The 17,916-nt window shown below is 59.8% G+C and overlaps 1 protein-coding gene across 2 annotated transcripts in view; it reads right to left on the bottom strand.

Moving 5' to 3' along the window:
- Window positions 1-17,916, bottom strand: part of ASS1 (argininosuccinate synthase 1) — a 29,254-nt gene that overhangs the window by 8,499 nt on the left and 2,839 nt on the right. For both annotated transcript variants that reach the window (XM_030000894.2, XM_030000895.2), the window contains 10 exons: window positions 17,534-17,645; window positions 17,003-17,071; window positions 16,507-16,695; window positions 13,655-13,711; window positions 13,094-13,168; window positions 9,838-9,908; window positions 9,414-9,444; window positions 5,500-5,590; window positions 3,613-3,697; window positions 2,388-2,452 (listed from right to left, as the gene is read on the bottom strand). In XM_030000894.2, coding sequence (XP_029856754.1) covers window positions 2,388-2,452; window positions 3,613-3,697; window positions 5,500-5,590; window positions 9,414-9,444; window positions 9,838-9,908; window positions 13,094-13,168; window positions 13,655-13,711; window positions 16,507-16,695; window positions 17,003-17,071; window positions 17,534-17,641 — 841 coding nt within the window. In that variant the 5' untranslated portion in view covers window positions 17,642-17,645. The remainder of the gene's footprint in view (window positions 1-2,387; window positions 2,453-3,612; window positions 3,698-5,499; window positions 5,591-9,413; window positions 9,445-9,837; window positions 9,909-13,093; window positions 13,169-13,654; window positions 13,712-16,506; window positions 16,696-17,002; window positions 17,072-17,533; window positions 17,646-17,916) is intronic.

Below are 17,916 nucleotides of genomic sequence, written 5' to 3'. Positions count from 1 at the left end.
CCGCAGCCCGGCGAAGCTTCAATCACTCCGTAATTACTGCTGGGGAAGGGGGGGACTGGAGCTGGGGGGGGGCATGGAGGGGGGCAGCCAAGGAGACAGCTGCCGCTGCTTAAAATTTTCTAATTTGTAACCTCGGCTGTCAGTTCACCTCCATCCGAGCAATTTTGCTGTGCTGAGTGCGGGCTGTCACTCCCGGCGGCATCCACGGGACAGGACGGGATGCGGTGGCTCCCAGAGGGGAAGGGGAGGGCGACACTGCCCGTGGGAAGATGCTGCCCAAATTTCTACCCCTGGTCCAGGGCTGAGACCGAGTGTGGCCTGGTACGGGTTCATCGCAGGGAAGGGGTTTTCCACTTTCCTCCTCCATCTGCTCAGCGCATCGAGGGGAGGAAAGGGGAAAAGGAAAGAGAGAGCCGAGGGAAGGAAAAGCCCCAGCCCAAGGCAGCGCTCGGCTCTTTTGGCAGCGGCTGTCCCCTCCTTCCCACTTCCTCCCCACTGATTTCATTTACTTCACTTAATTAGCCCCCCTTCGGAGTTAAAAAGGTAATTTGATAATGAGGATGTGAAAAGGCGGGAGAGGCAGGGCCGCGCTCCCGCTTGCAGCCAAGAGCCCCCGGCCGAGCCGTGGCCCCCCTGGCCGGCTGCAGCGCCGCTCCCCGGCACCCCATAATTAGCCACCCTCCTCCCACTAAAACAAATATGGCAAAATTGAGTTAATAGGGCTTAAAACGCTGGCGCGGGCGCGCTCGGCTCGCCCCTCGCCCATTAGGCCTTAACGAAGTTCAATTAGGAGCTTAGTAAAAATCAATGCAAATGAGTTTTTCTCTTCTCTGACTCCCCAGGTCTGGGAGGCGAGGGAGAGGAGGCACCTGGCGGGAGCCTTCGCTTCCACCTCCGCGGCCGTGGAGGGCGCTTGCTGCGCTGCTGACTGCCCGTGCCTCAGTTTCCCCTGAGCCATCGGGGCCACCGCACACCGCTGGGATTTAAGGGATCATCCCCTCCCGCCTGCGAGCCCAGGTTCCGTCTCCTGCCCTGTTGACCCTATCCCCATTTGGGGTCCAAAATGCTCCTGCAGAGCAGCAGTGGGGCCACCCCGAGCTGCCCTGCACCCCAAAACCCCCCGGAGGGGGTGGCAGGTACCGGCAGCACCCTCCTGCTCCGGCCTCCTCTCATCCCGGCTCTCCATTTCTTCTGCAGAGCATCTCTCAGAGCAGATTTCGGAAAGGTTTCTGCTAATCCCAAGGAGCAAAACCGGGGGCAGGATCCTGCTCAAAGCAAGGGGGAAAACCCACCGCCAAGGTCTCGTCCCCGAGGTACGTGCACCCCTGCTGTCCCCAGAAAGCCCGGTCCTCCCGCATCTGCCGGCACACAAACACGGCAGCGATCGCTTGGCAATGTCACGCAGGAGACAGACGTGACAGTTAAATGGGGTTTAGAGAAATTATTAAATGCTGGAAGGGTCACTAGAGCATGTCAGCGGCTCTTAAAAAAATAAAATAGATTTTGACAAATTACTCAGCATCCTGCATGCAAATGCGCAGGCTGCTATGTGTGGTTTGGGGTTGGGGTTTTTGTCTTCCTTCTTTTGGTTTTAATTTGATTATTCAAACTCGGATCAAATGATTTGGGGTTTTGTTTCCTGCCTTTCGTGGCTGATGCTCTCACAAAGGGACCGGTGCCCTGTGGTGGGAGGGAGACCGCGGGCTGAGTCTTATCAAAATATTTGCTGATGCCCTGCACAGAGGGCAAGTTTAAAGAAAGGGAGCATCTAATTAGGTATTAATGAGATTTAAAACAAAAGAGTGGGGGCGAGGAGATAGGAAATGATGATGAGCCATCTTGTTACTTAGCTCTGCGCGGCGCAGCTTGCTGCCTCCAGAGATTTCCAATGAAGCTGATCCTAATGGATGATCAATACTAAGTCACAGCCTCAAAAATGCATAGATAAATCCAAGAATTGCCTTTAAAAAAACTTCAGTGACTCGCATCGGCCTCCTGCACTTTGTACGCGTGTTATAGAGCCTTGCCCCTTCCAGGACCTCCCATGAGCATCCTCCCACGCAAGCCCACAGCTTGGTGTTTTGCCCACTGGAGACAGGTCTCACCCGAGACCTGGGGTCTCCGGTGGCACTGGGACCCCAGGGCTGGTGCAAACAGTGGCACTGGCAGCGAGCGGGCAGCTGCCTTCGTTAGAGAGCGATGAGAAGTCCCTGTCACGGGGAAATCTCAGTCAAAAGCTGATGGGGAGGGAGCGGTTGAGGGCTGCTGGTGTGACCTGAGCCAAAGCACCCCGGCGATGCTGAGCACCTGCCACGTCCCACCAGGGTTTTCCCTTTTTTTTGCTGTCTTTAGGGCAGGGATGGCACCACTGGTGGGTGACCGCTCACCTCTAGACTTCATCCCGACGAAGCGGTTCTCCACGATGTCGATGCGCCCGACGCCGTGCTTGCCCCTGCCGAGGAGAAGGGAGGTTGTAGCGGCCCCGCAGTGGGATGCAGGCGGCCGCGAGAGATGGGTCGGGGGGGGACAGACAATGGGGGACAAACCCCAAATGACAGTGCGGCCAGCCCCTCAGCAGCACTGCTGACCATCAGTAGTGACCCCCCAGATAGGACAGGTGATAAGGAGATGGATTTTCTCTCCCTTTCCCCTCCTCTTTGCTGTGCCGCTAGCCTCTCCATCCTCGCTTGCGGCTGGGGCTGGTAGCGCCGCAGGCAGCCGTCACACTTGGGCCACCGGAAAATAAACCAGGCGAGGGGGACAAGCCATGCCGCAGCTGTATTCCCGATAGTCGAAGTCATTTTAAAACCACTTAATTAACATTTAAAAAGTGAACTACATGGAAAAGTTCATTCCCATTCAGCACCGGGGCGATAAAGGCAGAGGCACAAAGGAGGATAGCCGGGGACTGGGTGGCACTTGGCGTGGGGCAGGAGGAGCGGGTGCCCTCATGGGTGCTGCTGTATTTTTGGGCAAGCCCCTGAGGATAGCTCTGCCCTGGTGGCAGCAGAAAGCGGGCATGGGGTGACACAGGGCAGAAAACCCCAAAGGCGCTGCTGCTGCGGACGCAGGGGGAGGACAGGGCGATGGACCTGGCCAGCATGTCTCCGTGCACCAAAAAAGTTGACTCTCCACCCAAAAGGGACACTGAGCCCCTTCGGGCAGGCAGGGTGAGGCGATGCCAGTCGGGACGCGGGAGCCGGGGGTCTGGGGCTGAGCTGGGACCAGGGGCAAAGGGTACCTGCAGGCAGGGTCTGCCCCGGGGGCTCAGCCCCCCGCTGCGCGCAGGGCAGCCCTCACCCAGCCGTGCGGCTGGGGCACACGATAAATGCAAAGGGTTGTAACAAGACTTTTTAGCCCTCCTTGTGCGCAGGGAGCAAAACCCTAAATACCCCCGTGCTCCTGGCCTCGGTGCCCAGCTCTGCTTGCTGGCACGAATGGCGCGACTGGGACCCAGCTGGGACCATCCCATCCTCACGCTGCTGACCACCATCGGGCTCATGGGGACGTGCCTGCTGCGAGCATCCCGCTTCCACCCTGCCCTGGGGACCCCGGGGACGCTGCCCTCGTCCCCGGTGCCAGGCAGGTGGCAGGGGACAGCGCGGCACTCACGCGATGTCGTTCAGGTACACGAAGAGCTCCAGGGCCGAGCGACGAGTGGCTCCGTCCCCGGCGTTGGTGACCTTCACAGGGACACCTGCGGAGGCGGGGAGGGAGAACGGGCAGGATCAGCCGGTGTCAGGATCCCCCCGGAACATCACCCCGCGGGCGTTAAATAGATGTGACAGATATGAACTCTAAATAACTTCTTAAAAAGGCATATCCAAGCTGGTGCGGGGGGGGGAGGCGAAGGGAGGGGGACCCACCTCGGGAGAGAAGCGAAATAAATAAATAAAAAAGGCCATAAAAACGTCCCCCCCGCTTTTCCCCTCTCCTCTCCCTCTCTCTTTTTTAGGGCCTGTGAAATTGCAACCAGGCCCTTAACTAATTGAATTTCACGCTCGGCAATTGTCTTACGGCACAGCACCTTCTGTCCCACCAGCCCCTGCCGGGGGGGGGGGGCTGACAAATGTGGTCCCCCCCCCTCCCCTGACAGCATGGGGGGCGTCTGGGGGGGACCCCCACACCGGGGCACGGCTGCTCGCACACGCACGCACACGCACCCCGCGGCGGGGCGCTCCCCGCCATGAATTAATTATTGCACCTTCCCCCCCCCCCCCCCCCTCTTTTTCTCTTAATTTTTTTTTTTTTTTTTTAAGGGCGCTGGGCAGGAGCAAGGAGGGGGGGGCTGCTGAATAGAAAGAGGCATTTTTCTTTAGCGGTGTGAAATGAGCAATAAATGTATTAGGAAGCTGACAAGGGGGCTGCGGGGCCCACAAAGAAAAGCGGTGCGGAGTTGGAGGCTAATCCCCCCTCCATCTGCCCTCCTCATTACCATTTAACGCACTATCAGTTGCCAATCAGCCTCAATACCTCCCTTTCTAGTCTTTATTACGGAGGCGCCCGCGAGAGCCCTGTCTAGTGATGGGGGCTGTCAGCTCCCCCCCCCCCCCCCCCCCTAAACCCCCTATTTTCCAGGGGTTTATAAACTCAGTTGTAAATTGCTATTAAATGTAACTCGCGGCAATAATGAACCTTAAGCTGCTTCTCGGCGCGGGGCCCCCCCCCCTCCGCGCCCTCCCCTCGCCCCGGCTCTTTCTATTCGCATCCTCCGCCGGGGTATTGGCCGGGGTCCGCTCGGCGGAGAGCCGACGTTGTCGGGGCCGTTGTTGGCGAAAGCTGCTTAGCCTTTAAAATAGTTAATAATTAGATTAAAACTTCAAATAAATTAACTAGGGGCTGAATGGCCTGCTGGGAGGGGGGGGCTGCTCCTTGCAGGGGGATCATTATAATGGAGCAGGGATGCTGGCGGCGGGGGGGCGGCGGGGAGGGGGTACCCCTCCGAGGGGGGTCTCCCCCCAGCCCGGGCTGGGCTCGTTCCTGCTGCCAGGACGGATGGGGGCACAGGGATGCCCGTGGCTGGCAGAGGTGGGAGACGCTGCCCCGCGTCCCCTCGCCGGGTGACGGCTCCGGCACTGGGCCCTGCCGTGCGTCCCCAGGGATGGAACAACGGGATCTCCCCGTTTTCTTCGTGCAACACTGGTAGCACCGTTGGCCGAATCCTGCCGGAGCATCTTCCCGCTGGCCGGGGCCGCCCGCGTGCCACCCTGCAGGAGAGGGACCCTGTGCCCACTGCACCTCACTGGCTGGGGCTCGGACCCCTCTCCACTCTCAGGGGGGTCCCAGCAAGCCCCCCGAGACATACCCAGACCCTCCGCGCACCTCGAAGAGCCCCAACGTGCTGCAAGCACCATCCCGAGCCCCAGTGCCACGACTCGGGGCTCACCCCGCCTGCCCCCACCCCAGGGATGCTCCCAGCGGTCCCCGCTCCTGGTTGGGGAGCGGGCTTTGGCTTTGGGGGGCAGAGGCGTGAGGAGCCGGCTGCGAGGAGGTGCTTACCCCGCTCAAACTCGATCTCCAGCACGTCCGGGGTGTCGGGAGAAGTGGCCGGATCGCGGGTCTTCGTGTAGAGCCCAGGAGGGGCCTGATTCTGCCGGGGGAGGTGGAAGAAGAGAAGAGGGAGAATCAGTGGCGTTGGCATGGCCAACACTGCCGGCAGCCCCGACCCCGGCGCGCGTCCCCCATCCCCGACGCGCGTCCCCCATCCCCAAGCGTGGGGCCGGCGTGGCACGGCACCGGTGCTTACCGGGGCCCCGGGAACAAAGGGGTTGGAGGAATCAGACAATTTTTCCCCTCAACTTGATCTCATCTTTTCCTCCGACGCCCCCACAGCTGGAGGCGGGATGGCTGCGGAGAAGCAAGTCAGGCAGGGAAAAGCGGGACGATGGCAGCAAGCGGCAGGGCGGGCGCCCGCACGTCCCTGCGCCGCGGCCGGGCTTATTCGGCGCTGACCGAAAAAACTAATGAGGAGGCCTGACCCCAGCAGGTGCTCCAGGCGCACCGGCTCTTTCATGGTGTCCCTGGGGTTAATACACATGGGGGAAAATAGAGGAACAAAGCAAAAACCCATTTCAGAGCACATCAACCTTTATGTATATTTTTTTTGCCTAGATTTATAGGGAAGAGGCATCTTATCTCCATCAGAGCCGGGCCACCAGAGGCTCAGGCGCCGACGACGAACTGCCGCAATTGAAGCGCGTGCCAGAAGAGTGTGGTGGGGGGGACTATAATAAAAAAAAGCTTTCCATCCCGGAGAGCAAATGCTTTGCAATTTCGCGTGCCCCCCTCGGCACTCACGCGTGACGCGACTGCACACGCTGACCCCAAAACACTTTCCGAGCGGTGTTTCCAAAGTCCTGTCTCTAAAGGGATCCCCCGCCCAGCCGCAGCTCCGGGAGACGGAGGGGAGGGAAACTGAGGCACGGAGCACCCAGGGCATGTGCAATGTGGTGGAAAGGCAGACAGAGCCGATGAAAAGAACTGCAGAGCCGAGCTGGGCCAAAGCCGTCCTTGGCCGACATCGGAGGGAACGTTGCAAAGGATCCTCCAGCTGAGGAGTCCCAGCGACCCCAAAACCCCTTGTGCAAGCAGCTCGGATGGAGTTTCTCCAAACTGAGCCGTTCCTGCGAATGTTTTAAGGGATGGTAAACTGGTATTGCCCCACAAAACCCAGCTGGTGAGAGCCGGAGCTCCGGGTACCCCTGAGCAGCGGGGTCCTGCCCGCACCCACCCACCCACAGCCTGGCCCACGCTCCCCCTGTTTCTCCTCTCCTTTTTAAAGCACAGCTCTTCTCCTGCTCACTTTTCCTCCCTTCTCCTCCTTTCCAGCAAGGAAAAAAAGGACAAAGTAGAAAGCAAGCTAGGGGGAAAAAAAAAAAAAAAAGCAAAAGTGATTGCTTGAAAAAAAATTTTAAGCTTTTTAAAGGGAAAATTAACTTCTCTTCAGAAGAAGTTTTCATCTAAAATTTGTAAAGATGGGCAATAAACCTTTTAGTGAAAACTTCCTTTTCTTTTTTTTTTTTTTTGGTCCAATAAAGAGCAAAGCCCAATCACTGCCAGCACCCGCAGGCAGCCCGCCCGGCTGCGAGCACCCCTGCCGCCCCCTCCACACCGGGGGGACCCCCTCGCCTCACCCCAAATCCCGGGGCACACATCCCAGCAGCAACCGCAACCGAATCCCAGGAATACAGACATAACTACCCCAGCACACGCTCCAGCAAAACCACCCTCAGGTTGCCATTTTATCTCATTTTTGCCCCTTTCCCTTGTTTTAAACAAGAGGCGCTCGCAGGCGCGCCTCCCCCGTGCCCCCCGCGCGCGCACACGCACAAATTACACGGGCTGCGGATTTCAATTTTACATCGTCTGGCCTTTCCTAGCCCTGATCACACTTATTAACTAGATGAACCCGTGAGAGATGATGAAAAACTTTGAGTTCAAAAGGAAAGATGGGGGGGCGGGAGGGGAAAAAATACCGGAAAGTATTAAAAACTCTTTACTAAACATTGGAAGTCAAAGTCAGGTAGTTTCCAATTTTCCGAGCCAACTATGAAAACCCCTATTAAATAAAATAACTAAATAGAAATAAAAGTGACATTTGGCTTGCATTCCATCATTACGGTGCGAGTCTGTCCTCTTTTTATTCTCTCTCCTAAAAGCACAGTTCAAATGACAAATAGTTTGTTGCAGTGTATCAATGCCTTCTATTTATCCCTCCCCGCAGGGGGGCTAGTCCTGCAATGTCATCTTTAAAGGGGAGAGAGGAAAAAAAAAGGGAAAAGAAAAAAAAAAAAGGGGAAAAAAAAAAAAAGGAAGAGTGTGTGGAAAGGGAGAGAGGGAGGGGGGAAGAAAGAAGCAAGAAAAACGGGGCAAGAAGAGAAGAAATTGGAAGCAAATGGTCCATGAAGTAAACCATGATGCAGAGCTATCGATGCCGCAAATGGTTTATTCATCCGGCTGATATTGTTGTGCCCGGGACTGAATGAACTCTTTCAGAGTGCCATATGAAGTTAAAGCAAGTAAATTTCTATCTTTCTCCGCATTAGCTGCCTCATTGCCCTTCAATCGGGCCTCACAGAGGCAGAAAATAGCTCAACCATCTGCTTTCAAATCCCTGCGTTTGGCAGGTCCCGGGGGTTTGGGGAGGGGAGCCCGCCGTGCCTGGCACCCCGGATCCTGCCGCGGCCGCCCCGGTGCCCGGCGTCGATTCCCAGGCCGGGGAAGGGGACGGCGGTGACACCGCGCTCCGGGCAGCCACCTCCCGGTACCGGCGGAGGAAGAGGTGCCCGGGCGGAGGATGCTCAGGGATGGGGTCAAGGCACCGGTCGGCCCCATTTTCTGAGCTGGCTTTGGGAAGGGAGCGGGCTTGGCGGAGCCTCGGGACCGGGGGTCTTCCCCGAGAGGAGAGGGGCTGGGTGCGGAGGGGTGGGTCGCGATGGGTGCACTGGGAAGGGCGCGCGGGTCAGTCCCTTGCCAGCTCCAGCTAAAGGCACGAAAACCCATCCCTGGGCCGACGGCTCTCCCGGAGGAGGAGACCCCCTCTGAGGGCCCGGCTTTGCAAAGCCTGACCTGCAGGCACCCCTCCGGAGGGCACCAAAGGGGGAGCGGGACCCCCTCTCCACCTTCCTCTTCCTCACGCCCCCGCCGGAGGCACGCGCCAGCCCGGCCGAGGTGAGCCGGCTGCGGGTGCTGAGCTCCAGCCGGCTCCTCTCCCTCTCCGCCTGCCTCCCCCTCCTCTCCCCGGATTGTCTAATTAGCGCTGATGGATAGTTTAAGTAGCCGCCGAGCGTGGTGACCCGCTGGAGCATGAACGGTGCAGGCAGGGGCCAGCAGGCAGCCGGACCACGAGCACTATTCGGAGGTAGCCAGGACCGGACCCACGCTTCCCGGAGCGACGTTCCGCGCTCGCCGGCAGCACCCGGCCGCAGCACCCACCGCCACCGCGCTCTCGGCCCCAACGGCGGCCAGAGCTGCCCGGGGAACCGGGGGTCCCACGGGCGCCCTCGGGGTCTCCGAGGACCACCCCACGCACGCGGAGGTTTTACCCCGCTTCCCCCTGGATAGTGGGGATGGCAAAGCGAGGAGGGCTGGGCGAGCTACAGGCACGGGCAGGGGACCCGAGCTGCGGGGGCCAGCCCGGACCTCCGTCACCCACCACCAGCGCCTCATCTGTCTAATTGCTCCTTTGTTGCTGCCCCATGACATCGTCCCCTCCAGTGTCACCCTGAAACGGTCCCTTCCCCGATTTACACCGGCAGCAATTAACGTGCCGGCAGAGGTGGAGGGGCCGGGGTGGGCGGCAAGGCCTCCCCACCGCACACGGCCCGCCGTGAAATTTCCAATTAGGCTGCAAATACACGAGACGCCCTCGGCCCTGTGGCTGCCGTGCCGGCCGGGTTGCCGTGATCGATTACCTTGGGGTTCTCCAGGATCCCGGCTTCGTAGCTGCAGCAGGCAGGGAAGGAGAGAGAAGTCACTGCAGCACCTGCAACCTGCAACCCCCAAACCCACCGGGAAGACCCCCCCCCCCACTCCCACCACCCCATGAGGATGGGCGTAAATACGTGTTATGGATCTCCGGGGGCTTTTAGAAGCAACCCTGCAAGGAGCACCAGGCTTGGGAGAGCCCAGGAGATGGATGCTGCCACATGGGACGTGGACAACTGGGCAGAAAGGAAGGCTGGAGGTTTTGGGGTCACCCTTGGCCAGCATGTGGTAGAGCAGCCTGGGACTCTGGACATGCAAAGGGCTGTCCTGGCCATGCAGGACAGGAGGATGGGGGCCCCATGCTCTGCTTGCTCACCCCACAGGAGTTTCCCCACCCGCCTGGCCTCTCACCTGATGTGCATGAGGTTTTCATCCATGCTCCAGGGCGTCTGGGGCGTCACGGGCACCGGGATCCCGTGTTTCTGCCAAGAGAAGGGGAGCAGGGGTGAGCCAGCCTGCGGGAAGATCCAGCTCCCACCAGCACCGGCTCCTGCTGGGATCAGCCCCAAAAGCGCAAAGGCACAACCCATGGCCACCAGCAAGGCAGCACGGAGCAAGGTGGACATCCGTGTGCCTCACGGTGGGTAACATCAGCTCCCACCACGAGGGCCACCTCGATGGGGACATCAGGGACACAGCGCAACCGGGAGGAGAACGGCCGCCCCGGCCCTGCCACAAGCTGAGACAGAGCCCCCAGAGCACCCCACGAACCCAAGCGATGGAGACGTCAGCACGGACATTGTGTGCTTTCTCTAGCTCCACGACAGCGCGTTCCCCCAGCTTAGCTCCTCATCGAGGGGAGGTGACACGGGGACAGAAGTCCCCAAAACCACAGGATGCTCCTCACCCTAACCAGGACTGATGCTCTGCCGCGAGGGGACAGCACACGCGTCCCCACAGCCTCGTGCGATGCAGACACACGGCACACGGGTGGCAGACGTTCTCCCAAGCCCAGGCACCCCAAGCGCACCGTGCCCGGGGACGCATGGCCCCGCACCGGCTGCCTCCCCAGCGCAGCGCACAGCGCCGGGCCCAGCTCCCTAACAAGGTCACCGGCGCGCTCAATTATCCGCTGACATTTCAATGGGGGAAATTGCCTGTGAAGACGAGGTGAATTACGCAGGGGAATTAGCAGGAGAGGCGACGGCGGCGAGCTAACAACCGGAGCCGGCGGGGACGTCGCCCACCCTGCCGGCGTGCCGAGCCGCAATGTCCCGGCTGCGGGATGGAGGCGGCGGTGGCAGCTCTGGGTTCCCACTGTGCCTCGGTGTGTCTGCACAGCCCGTCCATTGCCGGGCAGCTCTGGCATTTCAGAGTCACCACGGCAGGGACGTCGGCCAAGGGCTCGGCCAGGAACGGAGGAGCGGGGGCTGAGCAGAAGCTCCTGGTTTTCTAGGAAGAGGGGAAGGAAACGCTTGTGGTTGTTAAATCATGGTCATCAACCCATCACCTGAGATGGGAACAAGGTTCTGAGATACCTCCTAAGGCTGCAGAGGGACTAAATCAGCCCCGCTCCTGGGGTGACATTGCCCTAGGCTCATGGGTCCTGGTTTGCTGGTCCCACACCGTACTCCCAGTGTGGGACCCTCCGGGATCCCCGTCCCAGGCTTTGGAGGTGGGTGCTGGACAGCCTTCTCCTGCTCTCCTGCCTGCAGACCTTGCCCACGGGGGAGAGCAGGCAGAACACATCAACGCTTCACGTGGGCTTCAAAACACAAGCTTGGGCTTGCTGGGAGGGCAAAACGCTGCCTGCTGGGTGCAAGTGCCAGGGATCGCCTGGCTTCTCCGGGAAAGAGCGAGAAGATGCCTCTCCCCGTCCCAACCCTCGGACGGTGTCCGAGCCACGGGTGCCTCCCAGCCCCCCAAGGCTCCCCAGAATAATGCTAAGGGAGACCGAGGGCTGGGGGACAGACCTCAACCCCGCCTGGGGTCAGACCATGCTCCCATCGTCCTCATCCCAGCACCCTCGTGGATGTTGGCAGAGGACATTTCACCTTAGTTAATTAAAGCCAAGCAATTAATGCTGAGGGCTGTTTACCCTGAGGGGCCGCACTCAGCTGCGCGGGGCTGGGGGACACCGTGCCCTCTGATGGGCTCTCCCCATGCCATCGCTCACACCCATCTCACCTGGGATGCGTAAACACATTTTTCAGACCCAAATACCCACTGATCATGAACCACAGGCCCCCGTTGATTCGCATTCCCAGGCAGCCCCCTGCCCTCTGCCTCCTCCTGGCAGCTGAGGAAGCCCGTGCTCCCCAGCCCATCCTTGCCCCACGGCAATTTTCCACGTTATCACTTCAGAGGGGATCCTCCAGGTCCGGACCCATGTACCAACGTCCCCCGAGCCCAGGCAGCGCAGCCCCAACGAGCTCCGTTCCACCCGGCTCTGCCCGCAGCAATGGCTCATCCTGGAGCAGCATCCAGAAGAGCTTCACCTTTCTCGGTAAGGTGTTTTCAGCCTCGGCTGTTTGTGGGGATGAAGTGGCCGCCAAAGCAGCTTGCTGCCAGAGCAAGGTTGGCTCTAGCCCCCAGGCAGCAAATTGACGGCAAGAGCTTTGCCGCGGTGGCATGGGTCCCCGCTTTCCCTGACAGCAACTGATCCCCAAACATCATCGCATCAAACGCCCCCGAGTGCCGAGGCGAGCGCATCCGGGTGCTGAAAGGACCTGGCCACATATCTCCCTCTCCCGAGTGCGAAAAAGAAGGGACCTTCCCCACCTTTTTTTTTTAATGCTGGACATAACCAGAGACCGAGAGGCACAACAAACCCTCAACCCCAACCTTTTCTCTTTGAACGGGGCCCCAATCCATTTCACTTCCCTTTTTCCCCCTTTCCAAACAAAAAAACCCAACCCCAAACAAAACCCCCAAACCCAAAACACATGTTCCATTTTCCATATAATAAAACCGCGGCGCTCTTAATAACTCCCCTATTTGACAATTTGTTTGGCAACATATGGAAAGCTCTCGTAAACTCGCCCCTTCATAATACAACGGCAGATGGCAAACACAATCCTCAACACGCTGCTCTCGGCGGCCCTAATGGGCTCGGAGGGCTCCTCGCCCCACGCCACATCCCTCCGGCTCCGCACCTCGCCTTCCCAGAGATTACCCAGGCAGCCTCGACGGCAGCTATTTAAAAACTGAAGCAATTTTCTGGTTTATGCACAGAGCTGCCTTTTCCCTTTTGATTGATTGAGCCAAGTTGTCAAGCATTTCCATGAAGTCGCTAAAAAAGAAAGGTACCCTGGTGGGCACGTAAAAACCTGATGCAAAACTTCTAATATGTTTTATTGCAACTTGTACTTCAAAAAGGAAGGGACAACAAAGGCGAACGTATTTGCTTTGTCTGTTACGCAAGTCAGGGAGCTGGGACCCGTTTCCTTGGAAAGCGGGTTACCATTAATAGCCACGTAATTATGGGGCTTTTAGAAAGGAAGGAGAAAAAAAAAAATAGGGGGGGGAAATAAAACCCCAACCAGAAGGCTCCAGCGTGGTGCTGCAGGGATGTTGTGCAGGGCTTTGCTGCTGTCACCCGCCAAGCCGTGGGGAGCATCCCACGGCCACCCGGAGCATCCCACGGCCGCGCCACGCCAGCTCCTACCTTGGCAAAGTCCATCAGCTCGCGGCGCCCGGGGAAGCGCTGGTAAAACTCGGGCAGCCTCCACGGTGCGACGACCTGGTGGGAGGGCAGGAGCATGAGACGAGAAGCCCCCAGCCCCTTTGCAGCCCCTGGGCACCCTTTGACCCTCGGCAGCCCCCTGGGCTCCCCGCAGGTGAGGGTTCCTGGCAGCCCTGGGGAGCCGGGACCCATGGGCTGCTGGTCCCCCAGCCGAAATTTAATCTCCCTGCGCAAGGGTGGAGTAACCCAAACCCCTGACCCTAACAAGGCACTGGATGCAAGGGGCAAACAGGCAGCATCGATTATCCAGCAGCTGCTTTAGTACTGTTTCCTCCGTGGCCTCGTGGTGTTTGGGGTAAAAATAGGTCAATTAAGGATCATTACAGCCCCCTCAAATGCCAAAACGTCGCTTTGTGCAGCTGGCAGCTTGTTAAAGCGAGGCACGGCCGCTCACATCGGTGTTAAAACAAAATTCCCTACCAGCTGGGGAGGGGGCCAGAAGCCCGGTGGTGGGGCCCCAAGGGACAATTTTGGGTGCCTTACCTTGATCTTAGGACACAGAGCGTAGCAGGTGAGCTCAAACCGAACCTGGTCATTGCCCTGAAACACAGATGGGAGATGCTGAGGGGTCACCCCACACTGGGGCAGTTGGGGAGGTGGGTGCCCCCCACCCCGATCCCACTGATGGGGGAATGGGGCCTCGTGCCTGGACCAGCTCGCCCAGGGCCATACAGCATCCTCGGGAGAGGAATGTGGCTTGGCAGGGCTGCAGGAAGAAACTGCAAAATCAGTAAGAACTGTCAAAAAGGAAAAAAAAAAAAAAAAAAAGGAAGAAGCATTAAAAGTGCAGATGACAAAACAGCAGCTCCCAGCTGCGCTACAGCCCCACGGCTTCATCCAGGGAGCTGGAAGGCTCAGGGGCTGCTGGACGCTGGGAGAGCACGTGTGCGGCAATGCACACGTGTGCGGCGGTGCACATGCGTGTGACAGCACACGTGTACGGCCTCTGAGACGCTGCTCGGCTACAGCATCAGCTCCCCTCGCAATGCTGGAGACCTCAGGGACGGCGGGCAAGGACCCATCGTTTCCCTGCTCCCGGCTGCTCTCCCTGTGCAGGGACAGGACCAAAATCCCCTCAGCAGAGAGCTAGAGGGGACATGTCTCGGGGTCTCAGCTCCAGCCAACACAGGACAGCCACTTGCCCTATATCCACTGGGAAAAGCATCCCAGCCCATGGCTCGGGAGACCCTGGGCTGAGCGGTGCGTTTGCAAATCCCTGCGAGAGCCACCAGCCAGGAGGAACGTCTGGCTGATGCTACCCAGGACTTCATAGACCAAGGTGCTCTGTGCAGGAGGGGGATCACACCTATTCTCCCAGTAATGCCACTGGGATGGGATTGCTGGCAATTTTCACTGGAAAAGCAAGGCTTGAGGCTGAGGACTCATCTATCTCTCCCAGCACGGAGGGTGGCGGGAGGGGGTAGTGGGTGCCAGGACCTGGGCTGGCTCTGTCCTGCGGGGTCACTCCTGGTCCCTCTCCATAGCTGGTTTGAACCCAAAACCACCTTTTCTGGTGCTCCTGATAGCTGGGTGTTCAAAACCCCGATGCAGCTCATTCACCTGGCTCCAGGACTCCGGAGTCACCCAAGAGCTGTGCTCTCCCCTAGGCTGACACTCCTAAAAACTGAACGAGCAGAAACCCAGATTTGGGTATTTTTCCCCAATAGGCATCAGAGGACGCATGGAGGGAGACGGCAAGGTGAGTGGGGGGAGGGAAGACCATGGTGACCAGGAGGATGCAGCAGCTCATAATTAAATAGCTCTGAAGCTCCCTTTATCTTAATTGGCCCATGCTGACGAGGTCCTGCTAATGAGGCCAGGTAGTCAGGAAAGGGCGAGGAGCGAGCCTGGGAGTTATTAGCACTTCCAAGGGAATAGTGCTCACCAAAGCCTATTTTCCACCAGCACCAAGGGGCGTAAAGAGCATCCCCCCCCCCCCTTTCTTGGCCCCAGCCTGGAGGATACATTTACGGCAGGGCTGGGAAATCCCCGAGGACTATTACACGCAGGCTAGTACATCCACCAAAGCACTCATTTCCCTTACAGGCCCAAAACAAGTCCATCTGCTCCGGCAGCGGGGACACCGCAGATGGCCCACATTTAAGACACCGTGGCCTCAGCCGGGGACGGGGTGCAGCCGGGTCGAGTTACCCGCGGTCGGTCCCTGCCTGCGCCCGCGGCTTAATGGCTTGGGGAGCAGGCAGAGCCTGGGGAGCAGCCGTGGCTGCCCCTGCGAGCGGGGACGGCTGGCGCTGGCGGTACCCAGGAGCGGAGGGGACATGGTCGCGTTGGGGGTGCGTTACTCCAAGGCAGCCTTGAGCGGGGGCTTTCAAGAGGGGGCTGCTGGGATGGGGTGAGATGGACAGGGAAGGGGTGCGGGGAACCCATCGCAGCAGGAGCAAGAGTTATTTTAGCCACGGAGTCCGCCCCTCTGCCCCATCATCTCCCCGGTGCTGGCGTGGCCCTTGGCTATCTCCTGGCTGCATTTAACGTCCCTCTTCTAGCAGGGTCCTCCACCATAGCTGGGGACACCCAAACCAGCCCCTCGCACTGACACCCCTCCAGGTGGGCACCTCGCCTTTGCCCCTAGACCGAGACGGACATGGTCTTTGCTTTGGGTCCCAGTGGGATGGGATGGAGGGGGCATCCCGCAGGTCCTGGGTGCACACACAGCACCCAAAAGCCCCCCCCCCAGAAGCCTTTGGTGACGGTGCCACCCTGCCCCAGGTGTCCCCGCACCGGGCTGGGCAGCGTGCGGGCGGGGGCTGGAGGTGACAGGGGGGGACCCACGGTCACGTCGTCCCCCCCCCACGCTCCCCGTGGAGGATTGCCCCTCTCTGGGCAGGGGCTGGCCCCGAGCATCCTTTCCACGGTCTCTGGCTGCCTCTAGTGGCAAAGCGTCCTCCCTGCGGCCAGCGGCGACAGGGACGGCCGGGGATGGGGACAGGGATGGCGACAGGGATGGGGACAGCCGCAGCCTGCCCGGGGTGCCCCAAAACTCAGCCCCAGCCGGCTCCTGACCCGGGCAGCCCCTGTCCGTAGCAGTCTTTAGAAAGCTGCTGCTGAAAGTGGGGGGGGGGGGGGGGGGGGTTGGCTGTGATCCGAGCCTTCCCGGCAGGGAGAGGGAACCGAAATTAGGCACAGAAATCCCAGAAGCGAGAAGGAAGTGTTGAAACATGGTTGGGCTTTGCACAGCCCCGCAGAGCACCCAAAAAACACCCGGTGCACTCCTCCTGGCACCCACAGCTTAGCCAACAGACTGACCGGGTGTCCCCCCCCACCCCGCTCCAAGCACCCCATGCCATCCCTGCCCCAGTGCCCCCGTCCTCCCTCACCTTGCCGGTGGCCCCGTGGGCGACATACTGGGCTCCCTCCCGCTGGGCGATCTCCACCAGCTTGCGGGCGATGCAGGGCCGTGCCAGCGCCGTGCCCAGCAGGTACCGGTCCTCGTAGAGAGCGTTGGCCTGCACCGCCGGCCAGATGAATTCCTCCACGAACTCCTTGCTAATGTCCTCAATGTAAACCTGCCAGGATGGAGGAAACCTTGTCATGGGAGGGGGGACTGGGGCGGGGGGGGGGGGAATCCCACTCCTCTGGGATTTTGGGGACGGTGCAGTGAAGGGTCCCTTTGCCTCCCCTTTCCTAGATGCTGCTGAAAAGCTTTGATGCAAAACCTCTGGGAAAGGAATTCTTCACTGGCACTGTCCTGTCCCCCCCAGCCCCTGCAGTGGCCCCAGCCACGGTGTGTACGAGACCCAAGGCTCAGCCCCACGGTGGGGAGCAGGGGGAGCTCAGCGCCCCATGGGCATGGGAAGGGACGGACACCGTTACCTTCTTGGCCCCCAGTGCCAGTGCTTTCTTTCGTGCTGCCTCAAAATCTTCTTTCTGCCCGATGTTGGCCTGGAAGGGGGAAAAAAAACCAGACTGAGTTTGAAAGGAGACCACAAAACCCAGTGCAAGCCCAGCCCGGCTTGGGGCATCATGCACGGCATGGTAGAGCCTGTGCTGGCCAGGCTTGAGGCCACCCAGGATGGGCAGGAGGGGGGTTCCCCCCCAAGACAGCATACCTCGGGGCCATATCTCCCTCTGCTAAGCCCCGTGACTCTGCCCCGACGCGCCGTCCTCATTAGCGGAGGATCATTTGCTGGCAGGGACAGGCTGTGCCACACAGGGCTGGCAGCTCAGCAGAGCAGCACCCGGGCTGGGCGATGGTTAACCAGCGAGAGCAGGGTCACCACCATGGCCACACACGCACCAGGACCCCCATCATCCACCCAGGTCCCCAGACCCATGGTCCAGCGTTCCCTCCATCCCCAGCCCCCGGGGAAGGGTCCACGCGGCAGGGCTCGGCGCGGAGCTCACCAGGTAGGCGACAACGTCGTAGCCCTGCTCCTTCAACCACACCAGGATGCAGGAGGTGTCGAGGCCGCCGCTGTAGGCGAGGACCACCGTGCCCTTGGGCTGAGCCATGGCGCTGACAAAGCAAAGGAAAAGGGATTCACGACGGCCCCAGCCCCTGCCCTTGCTGAGCGCAGGGATGCTGCAGCCATCAGCCGTGAAACCCTCCCCCGTGTCCCTGAACTGGCCGCGGGGCCGTCACGGTCCAGGCGGGTGCTGGAGCATTCTAGGCAACACAAACATCATCCAGGGAATGAATAACCAGGAGGCAAGAAGCAAAGCTCACGGCAAACTAAACACTCAGGGCCGGTAGCGGTTGAGTCGGTAAAGGAGCATGTGGTGGAGCT

The sequence above is a fragment of the Aquila chrysaetos genome, chromosome 24, assembly GCF_900496995.4.
Source record: "Aquila chrysaetos chrysaetos chromosome 24, bAquChr1.4, whole genome shotgun sequence".
Classification (NCBI taxonomy): domain Eukaryota; kingdom Metazoa; phylum Chordata; class Aves; order Accipitriformes; family Accipitridae; genus Aquila; species Aquila chrysaetos.
Note: the sequence above shows the minus strand (reverse complement) of the source record. Positions and strands in the feature narration are given on the sequence as shown.